Source organism: Sinohyriopsis cumingii, chromosome 2 (genome assembly GCF_028554795.1).
Source record: "Sinohyriopsis cumingii isolate HCF-2022 chromosome 2, ASM2855479v2, whole genome shotgun sequence".
NCBI classification, from domain to species: Eukaryota; Metazoa; Mollusca; class Bivalvia; order Unionida; family Unionidae; genus Sinohyriopsis; species Sinohyriopsis cumingii.
The window spans coordinates 134,405,796-134,422,967 of record NC_142962.1 but is presented as its reverse complement, the minus strand read 5'-3'; the positions used below and the strand labels follow the sequence as shown (position 1 = coordinate 134,422,967).

At 35.3% G+C, this 17,172-nt stretch overlaps 1 protein-coding gene across 1 annotated transcript in view; it reads right to left on the bottom strand.

Moving 5' to 3' along the window:
- The window catches only part of LOC149805885 (lethal(2) giant larvae protein homolog 1-like), a 327,641-nt gene that overhangs the window by 265,997 nt on the left and 44,472 nt on the right, over window positions 1–17,172 (bottom strand). The window contains 1 exon segment of the mRNA XM_089950631.1: window positions 2,798–2,973. Coding sequence (XP_089806757.1) covers window positions 2,798–2,973 — 176 coding nt within the window.

The following is a 17,172-nucleotide window of genomic DNA, read 5'->3' as shown; positions in this document are numbered from 1 at the left end:
TAATAATAATAATCATAATAATAATAATAATCATAATAATAACACTGGTCAACAGTGAAATCATTACTGACTTGAAAAGGCCCTAATCTGTAGTATTTTGGTGTGCCGAACACGAATATAACCGTGAAAAATTTGTATTGGCTCTCGTTTTGAAGATATTCATATACCTCATTTTCTATGTTTCACTGTGTAAATTTCTCCAGTAGGACTGCAGCAACATCCGGAATAATGATGTAACATTGCATAATACCATCATGCTCACATCATCCACAGTTGATTGCATCATTTTCTGATGCAATGCAATACTAATGCCATGCGGCTGCTGAAGTAAGTTGACGTCAGCAGTGTACTATACATGTGTAGGCCTATTATACTAATGTCAGGCGGCTGCTGAAGCTGACGTAAGCAGTGTACTATATAAAGCCCAATCAGATAGGTTCAGCATTTAAAATATTTTAGACGTTGTGCGAGACAGTTCAAGCTACTGTTACATAAAACTTATTATTTTATCCATTTACGTACAATAAAGAACAGTAATGCCTCGAAAGTGTGTTAATACCGCGGACAATTTTTGCTATATTTGTGGGGAAGTGACATTTGCCAACCAGAAGAAAAGTATCAATTCTCAAGTGAAGAAGGCATATCATCTTTACTTCGGATGCAAGGTTGGTGACCAAGACAAGCCTTGGGCTCCGCATATATGCTGTGCTACATGTACAACACAGCTTTCACAGTGGTTGAATTGCAAAAGGTCATCAATGCCGTTTGCAGTCCCAATGGTGTGGAGAGAGCCAAGCAACCACCTAAATGACTGTTACTTCTGCTTGGTTCCTCCTCTTTCCGGCGGAATAACGAAGCGAAAGAAGTCGAGAATAGTCTACCCAAACATTCCGTCTGCATTGAGACCAGTTCCACATGGTGAGGGACTTCCTATTCCAGAACCTCCAGCAGAATATTCTCTTGATTCATCTGACGAAGACAAAGGTGAGTCGACCTGTTCTTCTCCTGGTCCATCAGCATGCAGTGATCCAGATTTTCACTGTGGTGCATCATCAACCCCACACAGAATAACACAGGAAGAACTAAATGACCTGATTCGTGATTTGGACTTATCAAAGAACAAGGCAGAATTGCTAGGATCAAGACTCCAACAATGGAATCTTCTAGAAGAAGATGTCACAATTACTGCATATCGAAAGCGCCACCAGCAATTGGAGCCTTTCTTCAGAAAGGAAAGTAATCTGATATTCTGTTCCAATATTGAGGGCCTCATGAATGCTTTAAAAATCACTCATGACCCACAAGAATGGAGACTATTTGTGGACTCTTCGAAACTGAGTCTCAAGGCTGTGCTTTTGCACAATGGAAACATTCTTCCATCTATTCCAGTAGCGTATGCTGTCCACATGAAAGAGACATACGATACCTTAAGGCAGCTACTGAATTCCATTGAGTATAACAAGTACAGCTGGCACCTCTGTGGTGATTTGAAGGTAGTTGCCCTTTTAATGGGACTGCAGCAAGGATATACAAAATACATGTGTTTCTTATGCGAGTGGGATAGCCGAGCAAGGGAAATGCACTACATGAGGAAGGAATGGACTCACAGGCAGAATGTAGCCATTGGAGAGAAGAATATCCAACACCCAGCTCTGGTTGAGGCTCAGAAAATCTTGCTACCACCCCTTCACATCAAACTAGGTTTGATGAAGAACTTCGTGAAAGCCATTGACCGGACTTTGCCAGCATTCCGATACCTGCATGAAAAATTCCCTCGACTCAGCGAAGCAAAGATTAAAGAGGGAGTTTTTGTGGGTCCTCAGATTCGAGAGCTTTTCAAAGATGACCGGTTCAACAACTTGCTGGAAGGTGACGCGAAACAAGCATGGAATGCTTTTCGCCTAGTTTCTACAAACTTCCTCAGAAATGTTAGGGCAGAAAACTATAAGGAACTAGTAGAAGACATGTTGATGAAGTATAAGAAACTTGGCTGCAATATGTCTCTAAAGATTCACTTCCTTCATTCCCATTTGGATTTCTTTCCTAGCAACTGTGGTATTGTTAGTGATGAACACGGCGAACGTTTTCATCAAGATATCGCAACAATGGAACAAAGATACCAGGGAAAATGGTCCACTACAATGCTGGCTGACTACTGCTGGACACTCCTCAGAGATGCTCCCGAACAGCTGTACAAGAGACAGGCGAAGAAATCTAAGATGTAGTCAATGACTTGATTTTTTATAGGTAGGCTATTACAGTTGACCTTTTACTATTGGAATGCATTTCGTTATGTAAACATTAATTTCTTGCAGATTACAAAAAAACTAGAGCCAATTTTGCAATTTGACTGTCATATTCGTGTTCAGCACATAAAAATTGATAAGAATTGACTAATTTTATTTCAGTAACATGACTTTTGTAAAAATTTGTTGTCCAGTGTAATAATGACTTTATTAAAAGAGGGTAACTCAATTAGCTAAAGACAACCAACTCCCTATTAACTTGTTGTATTATGTGCATTGTTAAACTTCCTTCTTATTGTACTGTATGTACTCGCTCATAAGACAGGTCCAATAGCAAACTCCAAAGACCCAGATCTGCTATAACATAGTGCACCGGCAGAGCAGAATCTTTTTTGTTTGCAGTTTGACTTGACCTATAAGTGAGTACATAGAGTGCTGCTTCTGTATGGCAAAAGATACAGACAGTCTAGAAAAGTAATGCATAAAATTTATTCAACTATCAGCACATGTAATCAAGCCCATAAAACAACCAGGTGAAGAAATTGGAATACCTGTTTGCTGAAGATCTTCCACTTTCATTTTCTGAAAGGGGCATGAGACTAGGTGGTAAGTGGCGGCGTGAAATCTCAGGGGTAGAGAAATCTATCAACAGTCCCTGCCCATCCTCATCTGTGTTTGTGTCATATTCATTGTATGTAAAGGCACTTGCTTCTGAGGCTTCCTGCACCTGTCAAAGAAAAACAGGGAATCTTATACAAGTAATCATTTCAAAATGAAATTTACTAAATATGTCAATTTCCAAAGCAAAAGGTGAAAATTATTCAACGAATTAAAAATAAATCATTTGAAATTAGCACAAATGTAAGACTGATCACATGACAAAAATACCAATTTTATTTCACTAAACTACATAAATATGTACTAATATTACTTTTTAAATAAATTTTACACCCCATCATTATGTCTTTCCTTTGCTTGTGTGTGATTTGGATTTTTTACAAAGCTTGAACATTTTTTCAGTCATGTCATTATGATGTCTGCAGTGTGGCAGTTTATAGTGATGTCTAGCACTGGCCATCATGCCGCAGACATGTAGCATGATGTCAAACCCAGTCACATTATCCAGCCACCAGGCTGACCAGTCCTAACACTAACCTCTTAATGATGAATGCCTAGCAAGGCAACTATTAGTACCATTTTTTCCACATCTGAGGCGGACGCTCTAACCACTAGGCTACCAGAGTGGTCCCTTTCCTTTGCATAGTGTTATGATGTCATTTGTGATGTCAGATTGTCATGGTGTGTTATATAATTGTTCCATACTGTAAAATTATGATATGGGTAATGTAAATTATACAGTAGTCAGGCGATACATGATAAATGCACTATAAATTATTATTGTCAACAACATTACATTTATGCAATTTTAGCACTTTGTAATGAATTTTTATGAAGTGTTCACAGGCAATACACATACTGCATAGCTATGTCATTGTCACTGTGGATAAAAATTTTGCAAATTGAATTATCTTGTTCAAGAGAACATTTCTTTTGATTTACACTATGACACACTGTAGTTAGCATCTGACTGGCACATTTACACAACTAGCTGCCATCTGACTGGCACATTTACACAACTAGCTGCCATCTGACAGGCACATTTACACAACTAGCTGCCATCTGACTGGAAGATGTGATTCAATCTATGGAATGGTTACAAAGCCAATGAAATTTGCTGAGCTTTTCTTCAGCTTTTTAAGTACAAAATTGTGAACACACACACACACACACACAGAAGTTTATATGGATTACACACACACACACACAAACAAGTTTATATGGATTAAATATTGATGTGCTTTTTCAGCTTTTGAAGCATAAAGCTTTCTACATAATACAAGTTTATATGGATTAAACATTGTATGGTACCATTTGTGGGTTATCATATTGCTAGCAAGGTTGGTGGTGTATGAAAGTGAAACATAACACTGAAAAGAAATTAAAGATGCCGTCATTATTCGTTCTAGGTGAGAGAAGAGAAGATAAGGCCAGTTTAGCAAATCAAAATGTTCTGCCTGTAATCTTTGCTCTTGTGTACTAGTTTTCATGGGCATAAATTTTCATGGTTTTTTTAAAACAAAATTACATTTTTGTCATACTAAACTTTATTAATTGGGACGGATGTGCTATTATTTGCAGGGAAGGATTAATTGGGGATGGTGTTTTATTATTTCCTTGGAAGGATTATTTGGAGATTGTGTCATCTTACTTCAAATGGCAAGATTAATTAGGGATGGTATTTTATTATTTTAATGGAAAGATACTTGGGGATGGTGTCTTATTCTTTACACGGAAGGATTACTTTTAGATGGTCTCTTATTATTTCCAAGGAAGGATTATTTGGAGATTGTGTCTTCTTACTAAATTGGGTATGGCATCTTATTATTTCCATGGAAGGATTAATTGTGAATGGTTTCGTCTTATTATTTTCATGGAAAGAGTAAACAGTGTCTTTTCCATGCATTGATTAACTTTGGATGGTGTCCTGTTATTTCCATGGAAGGATTATTCATAGTAGAATCCACAAAATCCATGAAAATTGTTATCCCATGCAAATTTGTGAATTCATGGGATGCTACAAAGTTTTACAACTTAAAAGAACAAATTGTCATGCTGATGCTCCCAATATCTTGCTGCATCTGACTTTTTTCACTCATGTCTTGCTACCTGTTAATGCAATCAAAAATAACTCCACAAAGATGAAGGCCATATTGTTGACCCCCTGTTCAGAGCTTTGGTATAAAACTACTTGTATTAAAATATTTTTATTCAATGTTTGTGACCTAGTCCTCAAGCTTAAAGTGATTTCAAAGAATGTGGCAAAAAACAAAATTACTTTACTTCATTGTTTATATACTGCCCAAAATATGAACAGAATCCATCAAACAGTGAACGGAAATATAAATCTAATGAAAAACTTGTACTGAAAACTTTAATCTGAACCATATATAGTCACTGACATTCATCTCAAGGTCAAAGTATCATATAATGGAGTAATCTTTTCTTTCTAATGAGTCACAGTGAGAACATATGAAGAAATTCAATTATTGCCAGTATGATAATCAGGCAAACAATCAATACCTAACAGTGTCATAATACCTGAACACAGGCAAGCAAATGACATCCTTTCACCATGTATTCATGGGGCATGGTTCAAACACAAAATGTCCAAAACTATGTGTAAGCCCTAAGAATGACATCTGTCACCTGCCAGTGTTGTGAATTCATGACATCATCAGGTATTGCTTGTTTGTGCAAAACTTGTGTTCACTGTACATGGTTATGGAAATATGATCAAATGTAAAACCAATTAAAAGAACCTGAATTCAAATCTTCAATATCTGTGAACTTGGTCCCAAGCTCAGAGTGTAGAGATGAATTGCCTTATTATGTAAGAAGAAATTCTAAGTACTCATATAAACAAAATCCATCAAAGGATTAAAGTAAGCAAATGAAAAAAATGTAATCATAACCTTAAACTTTACCCAGAACCTTAACAAAACTGTTGATGTCGTCAATGCCATCATAAAATCAACTACATCACCATTTTTACAACAAAATGACAGCTGCATCAGTGATCTCTCTACATTAGTCTATTTATCATTATCTTTTTTATCAAATAATAACCACCTGAAATGTAATCCCCATACTTATTACTTGATCAAGTTGTCTAAGTAACCATTACTCATTATTATCAAAAATGTAATAAAAGTAAAAGTCATTACCATTTACAAGGGTGTATAAAATACAGCTGAGAACCATGAACATATATCCATTGTTAAATAATACACTTTTAATTTGTATAATAATAATAATAATAATAATAATAATATTGAATAATAATAATAATATTGAATAATAATAACAATAATAATAATAACAACAACAACAAGAATAACAATTTTTTTTCAGAGGGTACAACTCATTTAGCCAAAATTATTAGCTGGTATCACATGAGGCCCTGAAGATAATTCTACATTCTATACATGTGCACAATATTTATAAAAGAATGACTGTATTAATTACACATGACACAAATAGCTTACTTAAAACTTTAAACGTTTATACATGTGTACCAGTGTAACAAGTTTTGTGGTCTGATCAATGCATACACGTAAGAAAAAAAAAGAGAAACATTTTGTGACACACTTGATATTTAATGATATGGCCGGATTTGAACATGGCAACATGGTCAGCTTGCCTAATTCAATTGGTAGCCAATTCTATTTAAAAGATCAAAGTATTAGTTCTTGGTCTTGATAGTTTTGAACACAGGATTGATGCTGATCTTAAAGAATAAACAGAAACAATATTGCTGGCTGTCACAAGAATATTAATTCCAGTACAGAGGTGTTAAATTACAATGGGTTTTATAAACCAAACTACATCTAATACTGGACAAGCATATATTTCAGGTACAGAGGTGTTAAATTACAATGGGTTTTATAAACCAAACTACATCTAATACTGGACAAGCATATATTTCAGGTACAGAGGTGTTAAATTACAACGAGTTTTATAAACCAAACTACATCTATGACTGGACAAGCATATAATTTAGGTACAGAGGTGTTAAATTACAATGGGTGTTATAAACCAAACTACATCTAATACTGGACAAGCATATATTTCAGGTACAGAGGTGTTAAATTACAATGGTTTTTATAAACCAAACTACATCTATGACTGGACAAGCATATAATTTAGGTACATAGGTGTATTTAACAAACAAAATTTATGACTGGACAAGCACATACTTCAGGTAATGAGGTATTAAATTATGAATGTCTTCTTGTTGTTGTTGTTGTTGTAGGGTTTAATGCCATTTTTCAGCACAAGATAGGCTATACATGGCAGCCAGTATTAATGGTGGAGGAAGAACCCAGAAAAAACCCAGAAAGAACCACCAACCCATGAGAAGCTACTGGCAAGCTTTCACACATACTCACATTAGCTGAACCTGAGACTCGAACCCACGCAGACAGAGGTGAGATAGCAGTGATCCGAAACAGTGAGCACTTCAGACCACTTGAACACTCAGGACCCCAAATAGCTTTGTAGACCAAAATACATCTAGGGCTGGACAAGCACATCATTTTGGTAAACAAGTGTGAAATTATGAAAAGCTAATAAGCCAAATTACATTTATGACTGGACAAGAATATAATTCAGGCAAAGATGTGTTGTTGTTGTTGTTGTTCTAGGGTTTAACGCCATTTTCAGCACAAGATAGGCTATACATGGCAGCCAGTATAACTGGTGGAGGAAGAACCCTGGAAAACCCAGGGAAGAACCATCGACCCACGAGAAGCTACTGGCAGGCTTTCCCACGTACCCACGCTAGCCGAGCCTTGGACTCGAACCCACGCAGACAGAGGTGAGATGGCAGTGATCCGGAACAGTGAGCGCTTTAGACCACTCGGCCACTCAGGGGCCCCTGCAAAGAGGTGTTAAATAATACAGGGCTTTCTAGACCAAACTACATGTATGACTGAACAAGTATATCATTCAGGTAAAGAGGTGTTCAATTATCAAGAGCTATATAAACAAAACTACATTAATGATTGGGCAAGCATATCATTCAGGTAATGAGATGTTAAATTATGCAGGGCTGTACAAATCAAACTACATCTATGATGCAAAATTCTTTTGTAAAAATGGAGCTATCTCGAGACTTGAACATGTCAGCAGATAGGGTCATTGGATGGTATCAATTCTCACTTTCTGAAGTTTGATTATATAATTAATATTAGTTTGTGTGTGCATGAACCCCATTCTGTAGTGGTCATTTTGTTATAATTTATATACATTTATTTAACCTGACACCATTTGGTGATATGATTAAGATCATGGTGCACCTGTTCTTGGCTATTTGTAGCCGTTTTGACCTGATGTGTGAAATGCTACATCATTTGCATACCAAACAGTCACAGTGTTTTATGTATACAGTGGCAGGTCAATGTGTAAGAGCAATAAGATAAGTCACAGAATTGAATCCTGAGGCACACCATATGTTATACAACCAGGAGTTTAGATGCACTTGCTGGGTTCAGTCACTAAGATAAGACTGTCCACAGGATATGGTGTTTGCAATGAAAGTGCAATAAACTAGTCTTCCAATAAGAATGTTATGGTCTGCAATGCCTTCTTTAGATCTGTAAAGATTCATCCAATTATATTTCACTTATCGTCGTCTTCAAGCCATTTTATTAATTATCTTATTAGCACAGCAGGGCATGAGTGGTTTGACTGAAAGCCAGATTGGTGTTAATGTTGGTCATTTATAAGTAAATATTGTTTTTGCAAAAAACTTCTCCATAATTTTGGAAATGGTGGGTAGGACTGAATTATAGTGGGGAAAGCATTTAGAAATAAAATATGCTATTAAGCAATTAATGAGAATAATTTTTTACTAGATTTAGCTCGCACATCATTTGAATTAATTTTGGAATGTGGGGACCCAGATGAAGGTCTTGATATATTTACAAAAAATTCCAACATGTATACTTGATAAACAGTAAAAGAATGAAAACACACAGACATCCTCATTCATAATACTGTACAAGAGAATGCAAACTGCCATAAAGTTACAAGATATACATCACATACCAACGAATGAGTGAAATTACACATTATGGCACAACAAAACCATATCTCTTTTCAGAGACATAGCTAAGCATCTAAACAACAATTACTACATTTGTGCTAATAGTATGAAAATAAATGATCTAACACCAGACTATGCCAAATTAGAAGAATATGTGGGCTGGAAACTTCAGAACAACCATTAAAACAAATAAGAATTAATGGATCAAATGAAGATGTGTAGTGCTATCTCAAAAACCTTAGTACTCAAAAAGTCACACGGGTATATGGTATAGGTCCTATATTGTTGAAACTTTGTGCTAATAAAATAAACAATAGTATACATTATAAACTAAAGTGTAAAATATAATAAATTTTCTTATACATTAAAGAGGGTAAGAATAACACCATGAGCCAATTTTGTGAGTTAGACAAACTGGATATTGGTCACTTATGGTGAGTGAATGTACTCATTCTTAACACATTAACCTCTAGCAATGACTTTACATGGCAGGAGGTAGTAGCCTATTGCAGAGCTCTGTAGCATCATGGTCATGCAAGATACACTAAAGTGGGTGGTATTATAGAAAGGCAGACAGATGTAGCTCTACAATGATACCAAATAATCTGGTTGCACTACAAAATACAGATTTCGCCCATGGTCGGAATCTGATTGTGTGTCCGGATTTTAGACTTTTTGGTCTCACATCAAAAGCAAACCGGTATGAACTGCAAACAGACAGATAAGCCTTTGCAAAAAGTAGGATAAGATGGGCATTTGGAATAAAGAGTGGTCTACAACAAAAATAATGGCTCCGTTTAGCAAAACAACAAAAACAAAACAAGGAGTCCAACTTTTACCCTTCTGCTCATGCGCGAGTCAAATAGCCAATGAAAAACGATGCTTCTAACACAACTAGGCAGTATGTTATTGAAAGATGACTGGGGATTTGGTGTTTTCGAGTCTATTCAGAAATAGCTTTCAAAATATGTTTCCTACTTGATTTTCAGGCAAAAATGACAAAAAGCTCTAGGGGTTAATGTGTTAATACAATGATATTTATGGATGAGTGGACTATACAGGGTCAATAATGGATGAGGTCAAAGTTGTCTGCTAAATTGGTTTTTACATAATCTGGGGCCCCCCGAGTGGCCAAGTGGTCTAAAGCGCTCACCGTTACAGATCACTGCCATCTCACCTCTGTCTGTGTGGGTTCAAGTCTTGGATTTGGCCAATATGGGTGTGTGAGAAAGCTTGCCAGTAGCTTCTCGTGGGTCAGTGGTTCTTTCCGGGTTTTCCCCGTGTTCTTCCTCCACCATTTATACTGGCTACCATGTACAGCCTATCTTGTGCTGAAAAATGGCATTAAACCCTATAACAACAACAACATAATCTGGCTATGCTTTTATATTTGTGTCATATTAAACCACTTACTATTGGTATGACTATTAATCAAAATACATGTAATCATGGGAAAATTAAACAACCAAGCATCTGATTATGGTTTTCCATAACTGAATATAAAAAACTGAATGTTTTTCTTAATAACTTTACTACTATATCAGACAACACTTCTTATGAGAAGCAAAAATATGCAAAATAACAGCTACTAGTTAAAAGAACAAGCTGATGACAAATGTACAGTTAACAAAGTTATTGGAAATTTCTTAAATGTCAAGGAATGGCTAATTTTTTAATGTATGTGCAATATAGATGTACAAATGATCAATTACACAAGGAATATTCAAATTTGGTGCTGTCATCAAAATTCACCCATTAAATGTTAAACTTTCCTAGATACTTATTTATTATCAAGTATGTGAAAATAACAATGTCCATGAAAAATATAGAAAAATATATGCAACTGATTAGGATCAATGGTTGATCGCTTACCTTAGGTATCAGAAATACAATCATCAATCATTAAATCTTGATTGATTCACAACATTACAGTCCACAGAGCAGGGTCAATACTATAGTGTGAAAATCTTAAATAGAAGACGTTTGTATATTAAACATAAGCAAATCTGGGTCATTGTGTTCTCAATGGCGTAGGTGTTGTTCATGAGCAAACAGGGTACAAGGAAAGATAATTGCAAAGTTCAAAACCATCTGACACTTAATACCAATCGTGCAATCTAAATAAAGGCAGTATATACCATATGTACTCAATTATAAGTCAAGTCAAACTGCAAGCAACAAAGATCCTGATCTGCCATAGCATAAAGTACCTGCTGATCAGGATCTGTTGTTTTTCTACTGATTACTCATAACAAACTGCACAGACCAAGATCTGTTGGCACATTATTCAATGGCAGGTCTGGGTCTATACAGTTTGCAGATGGAAGAGTCTTACAAGCAAGTATAGGTGGTATTTACCAGGTACCAGGTATAATACCCTGATGATTTCACAAAGATTCATATCTAGAACAGGAACACAAGTATCAATACCATTGCATGTCAAGAGATTCTTGACTCAACTCAAACTGCCAATGTAGTCACAACTTGATCCAATTTTGAATACAAAAGCCGTCTCAATAGCAAAAGCTATGACTTGCTGAGCTTTTTTTTAACTAACAACAGCACTAACATTTTTGTTGCACTGACTTGGCCTATAGCCAGCTGCTTCCCAAGATAATGAGATGCATGTACACTGCATACACCAACAAGAAAATACTGTCTTGACCACATTATTAAAATGTTAGAAAAATTTGTTTAAAAATACTAACCAAATGTTGCTGTAGGGTTTAACGCCATTTTTCAGCTCACGATAGGCTATACATGGTGGCCAGTATTGGTGGAGGAAGAACTCAGGGAAAACCCCAGAAAGAACCACTGACCCACGAGAAGCTACTGGCAAGCTTTCTCACATACCCACATTAGCCGAATACAAGACTCGAACCCATGCAGACAGAGGTGAGATGGCAGTGATCCGTAACGAAGAGCACTTTAGACCACTTGGCCACTTGGGGCCCCCTAACCAAATGTAACATTGTTGTCAAACTATTACTCCAAGTATTGTATAGATTGATCAATAAGATTGCAAGCAAAATGGTACCTTTTGTTTATTAACACATACCTGCAATATTCCCATACAGTGCTAGGTTTTATGAGACTCAGAAAGTGTGTTCTGAAGTCCCAAAAGGGGTCATTATGCATGACCCCCCAAAAAGCAATGATATTCAATTCAGAACAAGTTATCTTTTCCTATAAGCTTACAAAACGTATTTAGAAAATCAAATACATGGCAGCTTCAGCATTTTTAATACTTGCCTAATTACGACTACACTGACATTAAATAAAAACATACACCAAGTTTCTATCATTAAAAATTATTGGATGACAAAATATAGTCTTGATTAGATACAGTCTTTTCTGCTTTCAATAGTTTGGAAGGGATTTTGTCGACAATGTGTCATTTTTTGTTCATCTTTCACTGATTTGAGACAGGATGGTAATAATGTTCCAGACATCCATAATGTTAGCAGTGTCAGAACTGTATCTGACACTGACTGCTTGTCTCTACAGAGTTTACATCACATCTGTAACTGACCATTTTACTGGGGAACTGAGAGTGTGAAAGAGTCAACATAGTATTGTCAAGTTTAATGGCAGCCTTGAAGGCAATTAAGTAGTAATAAATGGTTCAGTCCAGTAGAGGTGTTTATGCGTTATCAACACAATCATCTGTGTCAACTTGAGTGCATGCTTATTATCCTCTTACAATCAAAATAACTGCATGGCTAAAATCATCTTGAAAAGAATGGGTCAATTAAGCTGGTATTTTAACAAGATAACTCAGAATAATAAAGAGAATGTTCAACTCAGTATGTCAACTATGCCATGCCTTTATCTGATGTATAGAGGTCCTGCTATTTTAATAGCAAATCCAGTTTGATTTATGTCGATATGTTGTTTGCAGTATGTGCAAAGAATTAATCAAGATGTTGTTTGCAATACGTGCAAAGAATGAAATGTTTGCCCTTATTGCTGTGCTGCACAAAATCAAATGTTGTCACTCGGAATTCTGCACTTTAGTTTTGCTGGGCTTTGCTGATAGCTGATTGCTTCTGGAATCACATGATATGTATTTTGACATATTTCTCTTCAAAAATTGCCCAAACTATAACACTTTTCCAAGAAATAAAATAATTATGCTTTGTGGTTTTTTATGTGGAGTAAAATCAGACTTTAAAAGATACATTGCCACTGTTCACAAACTCCCAAGACTACCACTGCCAAAAGGCAAATAAGTTTGTTAAAAAAGTAGTTTGATGCCAGAGTTTAAAGTTTGCATTAAAAATATCAATACCAATAACAGACAATGTCAAAGCAGAATGTAATCAACACCAACATAACTTTCTTCTACCAAACTTATACAAGTATAGAAATGCCCATAAAAATTCCTTCTTCCAAACCCAATATATCCAGTGGTTTCATTGATGCAGCTAAAATAAATAAAGTCCTTTGTTTGAGGGCCTCAATGTAGATTAGTTCTTAGCTAACTGTGTTACCCTCTTTAAATAAAGTCATTATTATTATTATTATTATTATGACTATTATTATTATTTGCCTAAAATCATTAATACCAATGCTTAAACATTCTCATTTTAGACAATGATGTTTGATAACTTTTCTTCTTCAACATCCATCTTTGATTTACTTCAAACTTTAAATGAATTGGGTTCTTCCACTTTGTTAACTTCACCTATGTAAATTAGCACAAAATGGGCTCCCTGGCAGTGGTCTTCAAAGGACTTAATACATCACTATTGAAAGCCAGTTAAGTAATAAGTGAAATGGTGGTAGTTTATACCTAACCTCAATACCTTTTAATTGCCTGTATGACAATTTGCTGTTAAACTGCCCCAAGGGTAGCTTTACAGGAGTTCTAAGGAGGACTGTTTACTATTTATGCATGCTACATATTACAGGCATATATAGTGGTGGTGGCATGTGTTTGTGAAGATTACTGAAAATCATGTTCTTCAAAGCATGACAGTGTCAGGGGGTTTGGGAGTAAAAACAATTGTGTTGTTAGCATGACACATCATGTTAGAGCAAGTATGGAAGAAGACTTCATGTAAAGTTTACACTGTTTACTTTTACATCCAAAACAAAGTAGTTACATCAAATCAAGTTTTCCCCAGTTGTGCAATGCAAATAAAACCTCAGATATCATTAAGTCACTGTTATGCTTGATATGTCAAACAAAATTCAAGAATTACTTGAAATTGGCTGCAGCTAAAAAAATGACAACATAAACAGTAAAATCAAACACAAAAAGATTCTGTGGAATACAATGTCATTTCAAATACCCATTATGTTTAACACTTTCCCAAGACTAAAACTACCAAAACACATACAAGCCAAGTTCTTACAGCTGAACTTTATAGAAGTTTGTTAAAAAAGGAGCTTGACGCCAGAGTTTAAAGTTTGCATTAAAAATATCAATACCAATAACATACTATGTCAGAGCAGAATGTAATCAACACCAACTTAACTTTCTTTTATCAAACTTACAGTACAAGTTGATAAGGCTAAAATGGTTTGTAAACAGAACATATTATTACAAAGTACTGAAAAGAGACCATTCTGATACCAGCAATAGGGACCAGTAGTTGTTTAAAAGATACATGTGCCTTCAAACATGTACCAGTCAGTTTTAACATCATTTTATCTTTAGGTATATTTGCCATCCTTGTTTGACAACACATTTGTCAACACCTACACTCCAGATGAAATCTGAAGAAAAATCTGACTTGTTAAGTCATCTGAAACATTTGGTACACACTTTTCTTTGTAAAACTGGCTTCTTAGACTAACTGTATAAACAGCCAAGTGGCAATAGTTTTCCTTGAGCATTAAGAGTGAAGCTATGCAAATTTTGAGTCCTTGGATTAAAAGGCTACAGGTCACAGTCATAGCTTGTTTTCAAGAAATCTCTCTCTCCCTCTTCATTTTTAAGATTTACTGGAAATTGTACTCTGATATATATAATCATGTTTGAGTGGTGGGAGAATTAAAAAAAATGTTTTTCATGTGAGATATTGTGTTCTGGCAGGTATGATATGATCCAATACATCTGTTGTCAGGATACTTTTTTTTTCTTCAGGATTGAATCCTGTGCAAAATATAAAACTGGAGTTTAACCTAAGGGTCCCTATGGGTTCTGTTCACTGTAATAGTTGGGCACCCCCACTACCTAAATTTTGTCAATTCTTGTTTCTTATGGTAATAAAAGGTAAACATCTTTCCATGAATATAGATAATATAGATAATTATTCTTCTTAAAAGACAAAGCTCACCTAATCAACTGTAAAATTTTGCCATATTGAATAACTTTACACAGAACAAGAATCCCTTCAAGGGACTGATGCTCTACTGTCCCCCGAAATGTCCAGAGTTTCAAGATAAATCTATTTTTGCTGGGTGTTAAAACCATCATCTCTGATATTCTTCAGAGATATGATTTTCAAATAATGTAAGATCAGCACAATTTGCATTTAATTCAAACTAAACACTATTAGAAGCCTTTTGGTTAAACTCCATGTTAATATAACCATCCATTCAGGAGAATTAGTGACAAAATTTTCAACAAGCCCATCGTGATAGTCATATTAAAGGTCAGGATGCCACAATTTATAGATATAAAGATTTGTCTTCTGGTTAATATCCATGTTGATATCACTTTCCATTTTAAAAAAGTGTCAAATAACATGATTTTCAAAATTGCTGCCATAGTGGCCATAATAAACGTCAGGTCAGGACATTGTTATTTAAGACCAACTAGATAACACAAGAAATCTTCCAGTCTAAACCCAATGCTGATTATAACTGATTGCAACTTTCCATTCAGAAGAAGCAGCAAGAAGATTGTCCAGATAACCCCTGTTGGGGCATCCTGCATGTCACACTAACACTATATTCATTTAGGCCCAACTAGACATAATACAGTCTTTTAGTAAAATCACTGTATGATGATACAACCAACTATTCAGGTGGAGTAGCAGTAACAAGATTCTCAAAATGGCCGTTGTGATGGCAATATCGGATGTCTGTGCATCACCATTTTCACATTATATGAAGTCTTCCAGTGGCAGTTCCATTGTGATATAACCATTCAGACAGAGTAGTGAATACAAAATTTTCAAGTTGGCACCATGACACCCATAAATGGACATCACATTAGGGCCATTTTCATCTAGGACCAATTAGACATCACAAAAAGTCTTTTGGTGAAAATACGAAGGTCATATTACGATCCATTCATGAGGTGTAGTAACAAGATTTTGAAAAGTGTCACCACTGGGACCATACTAAATGTCCAAGTGGAACACATCAGAATGACGGGCAACTCATAAACTCTGCTGATCTATGACCAAAAGAACAGAAAAACTGCTATGATCATGTCCATGCCTCTCACGGGTAAAGTAAATTCTGTTCGATTGGACATGATATGACATGTATTTTCAACGGAATATTTCATGTCCATATAATATTCAAATATGTGAAAAATATAGCATATACAGGCTATTCCAATGTATTTGGAACTCGGTTTATGTACATTTTTACCCAAAACAGATTCTGCTATTTTGGACACTTGTCCCAAATAACACTGAGCTATGACCTTTTATATATATATTTAAAGCATGTAGAAAAGAAAGTGCCAAAAAATATAATAACATAAAAATGTAAAGTGAGAGTCATGTTATTTAACCATTTTCCTCTCATGAAAACTACACTTTACATCAAAATTATATCAGTGATGCTTGAAAAAGATGTTTCCTTAAAAATGATTTGTTAAGTTATAAATGAAGTGAAGCTGAATTTTGTTGTAATTTTACTCCTAGTCAGAAAAATATATAACCTTTCTTTGTCTTGACTTAGGGTAAATGATACAGATGTTCATTAGTAAACAAAAGACCTGAATGGGCCGGATATCATTCACTGGCATATATTACTTCACCAAGCAGGCTTATGTAGTATAATTGTAAGAACACATTTGATGTAAACTATCTCCCAAACTTTGCATAATGTTGATTTTACCTATTGATTCTATCCTAAAAAGAATCATTTTTAAAGATAAAGGTATATTTTATTTACACAGTCTCTTGCTCATAATCAAAGTTGTACATTATCCTGATTGTATAAACCCATTTACCAAGTTAAATACAAACTGAATGAGAAATATAGTCTCTAGATCTAGAGAGGTAACAAATTCAGCCAATCAGCTGTGAGGTACATGTATATGATTAATATGCACTGACCTCACTTACT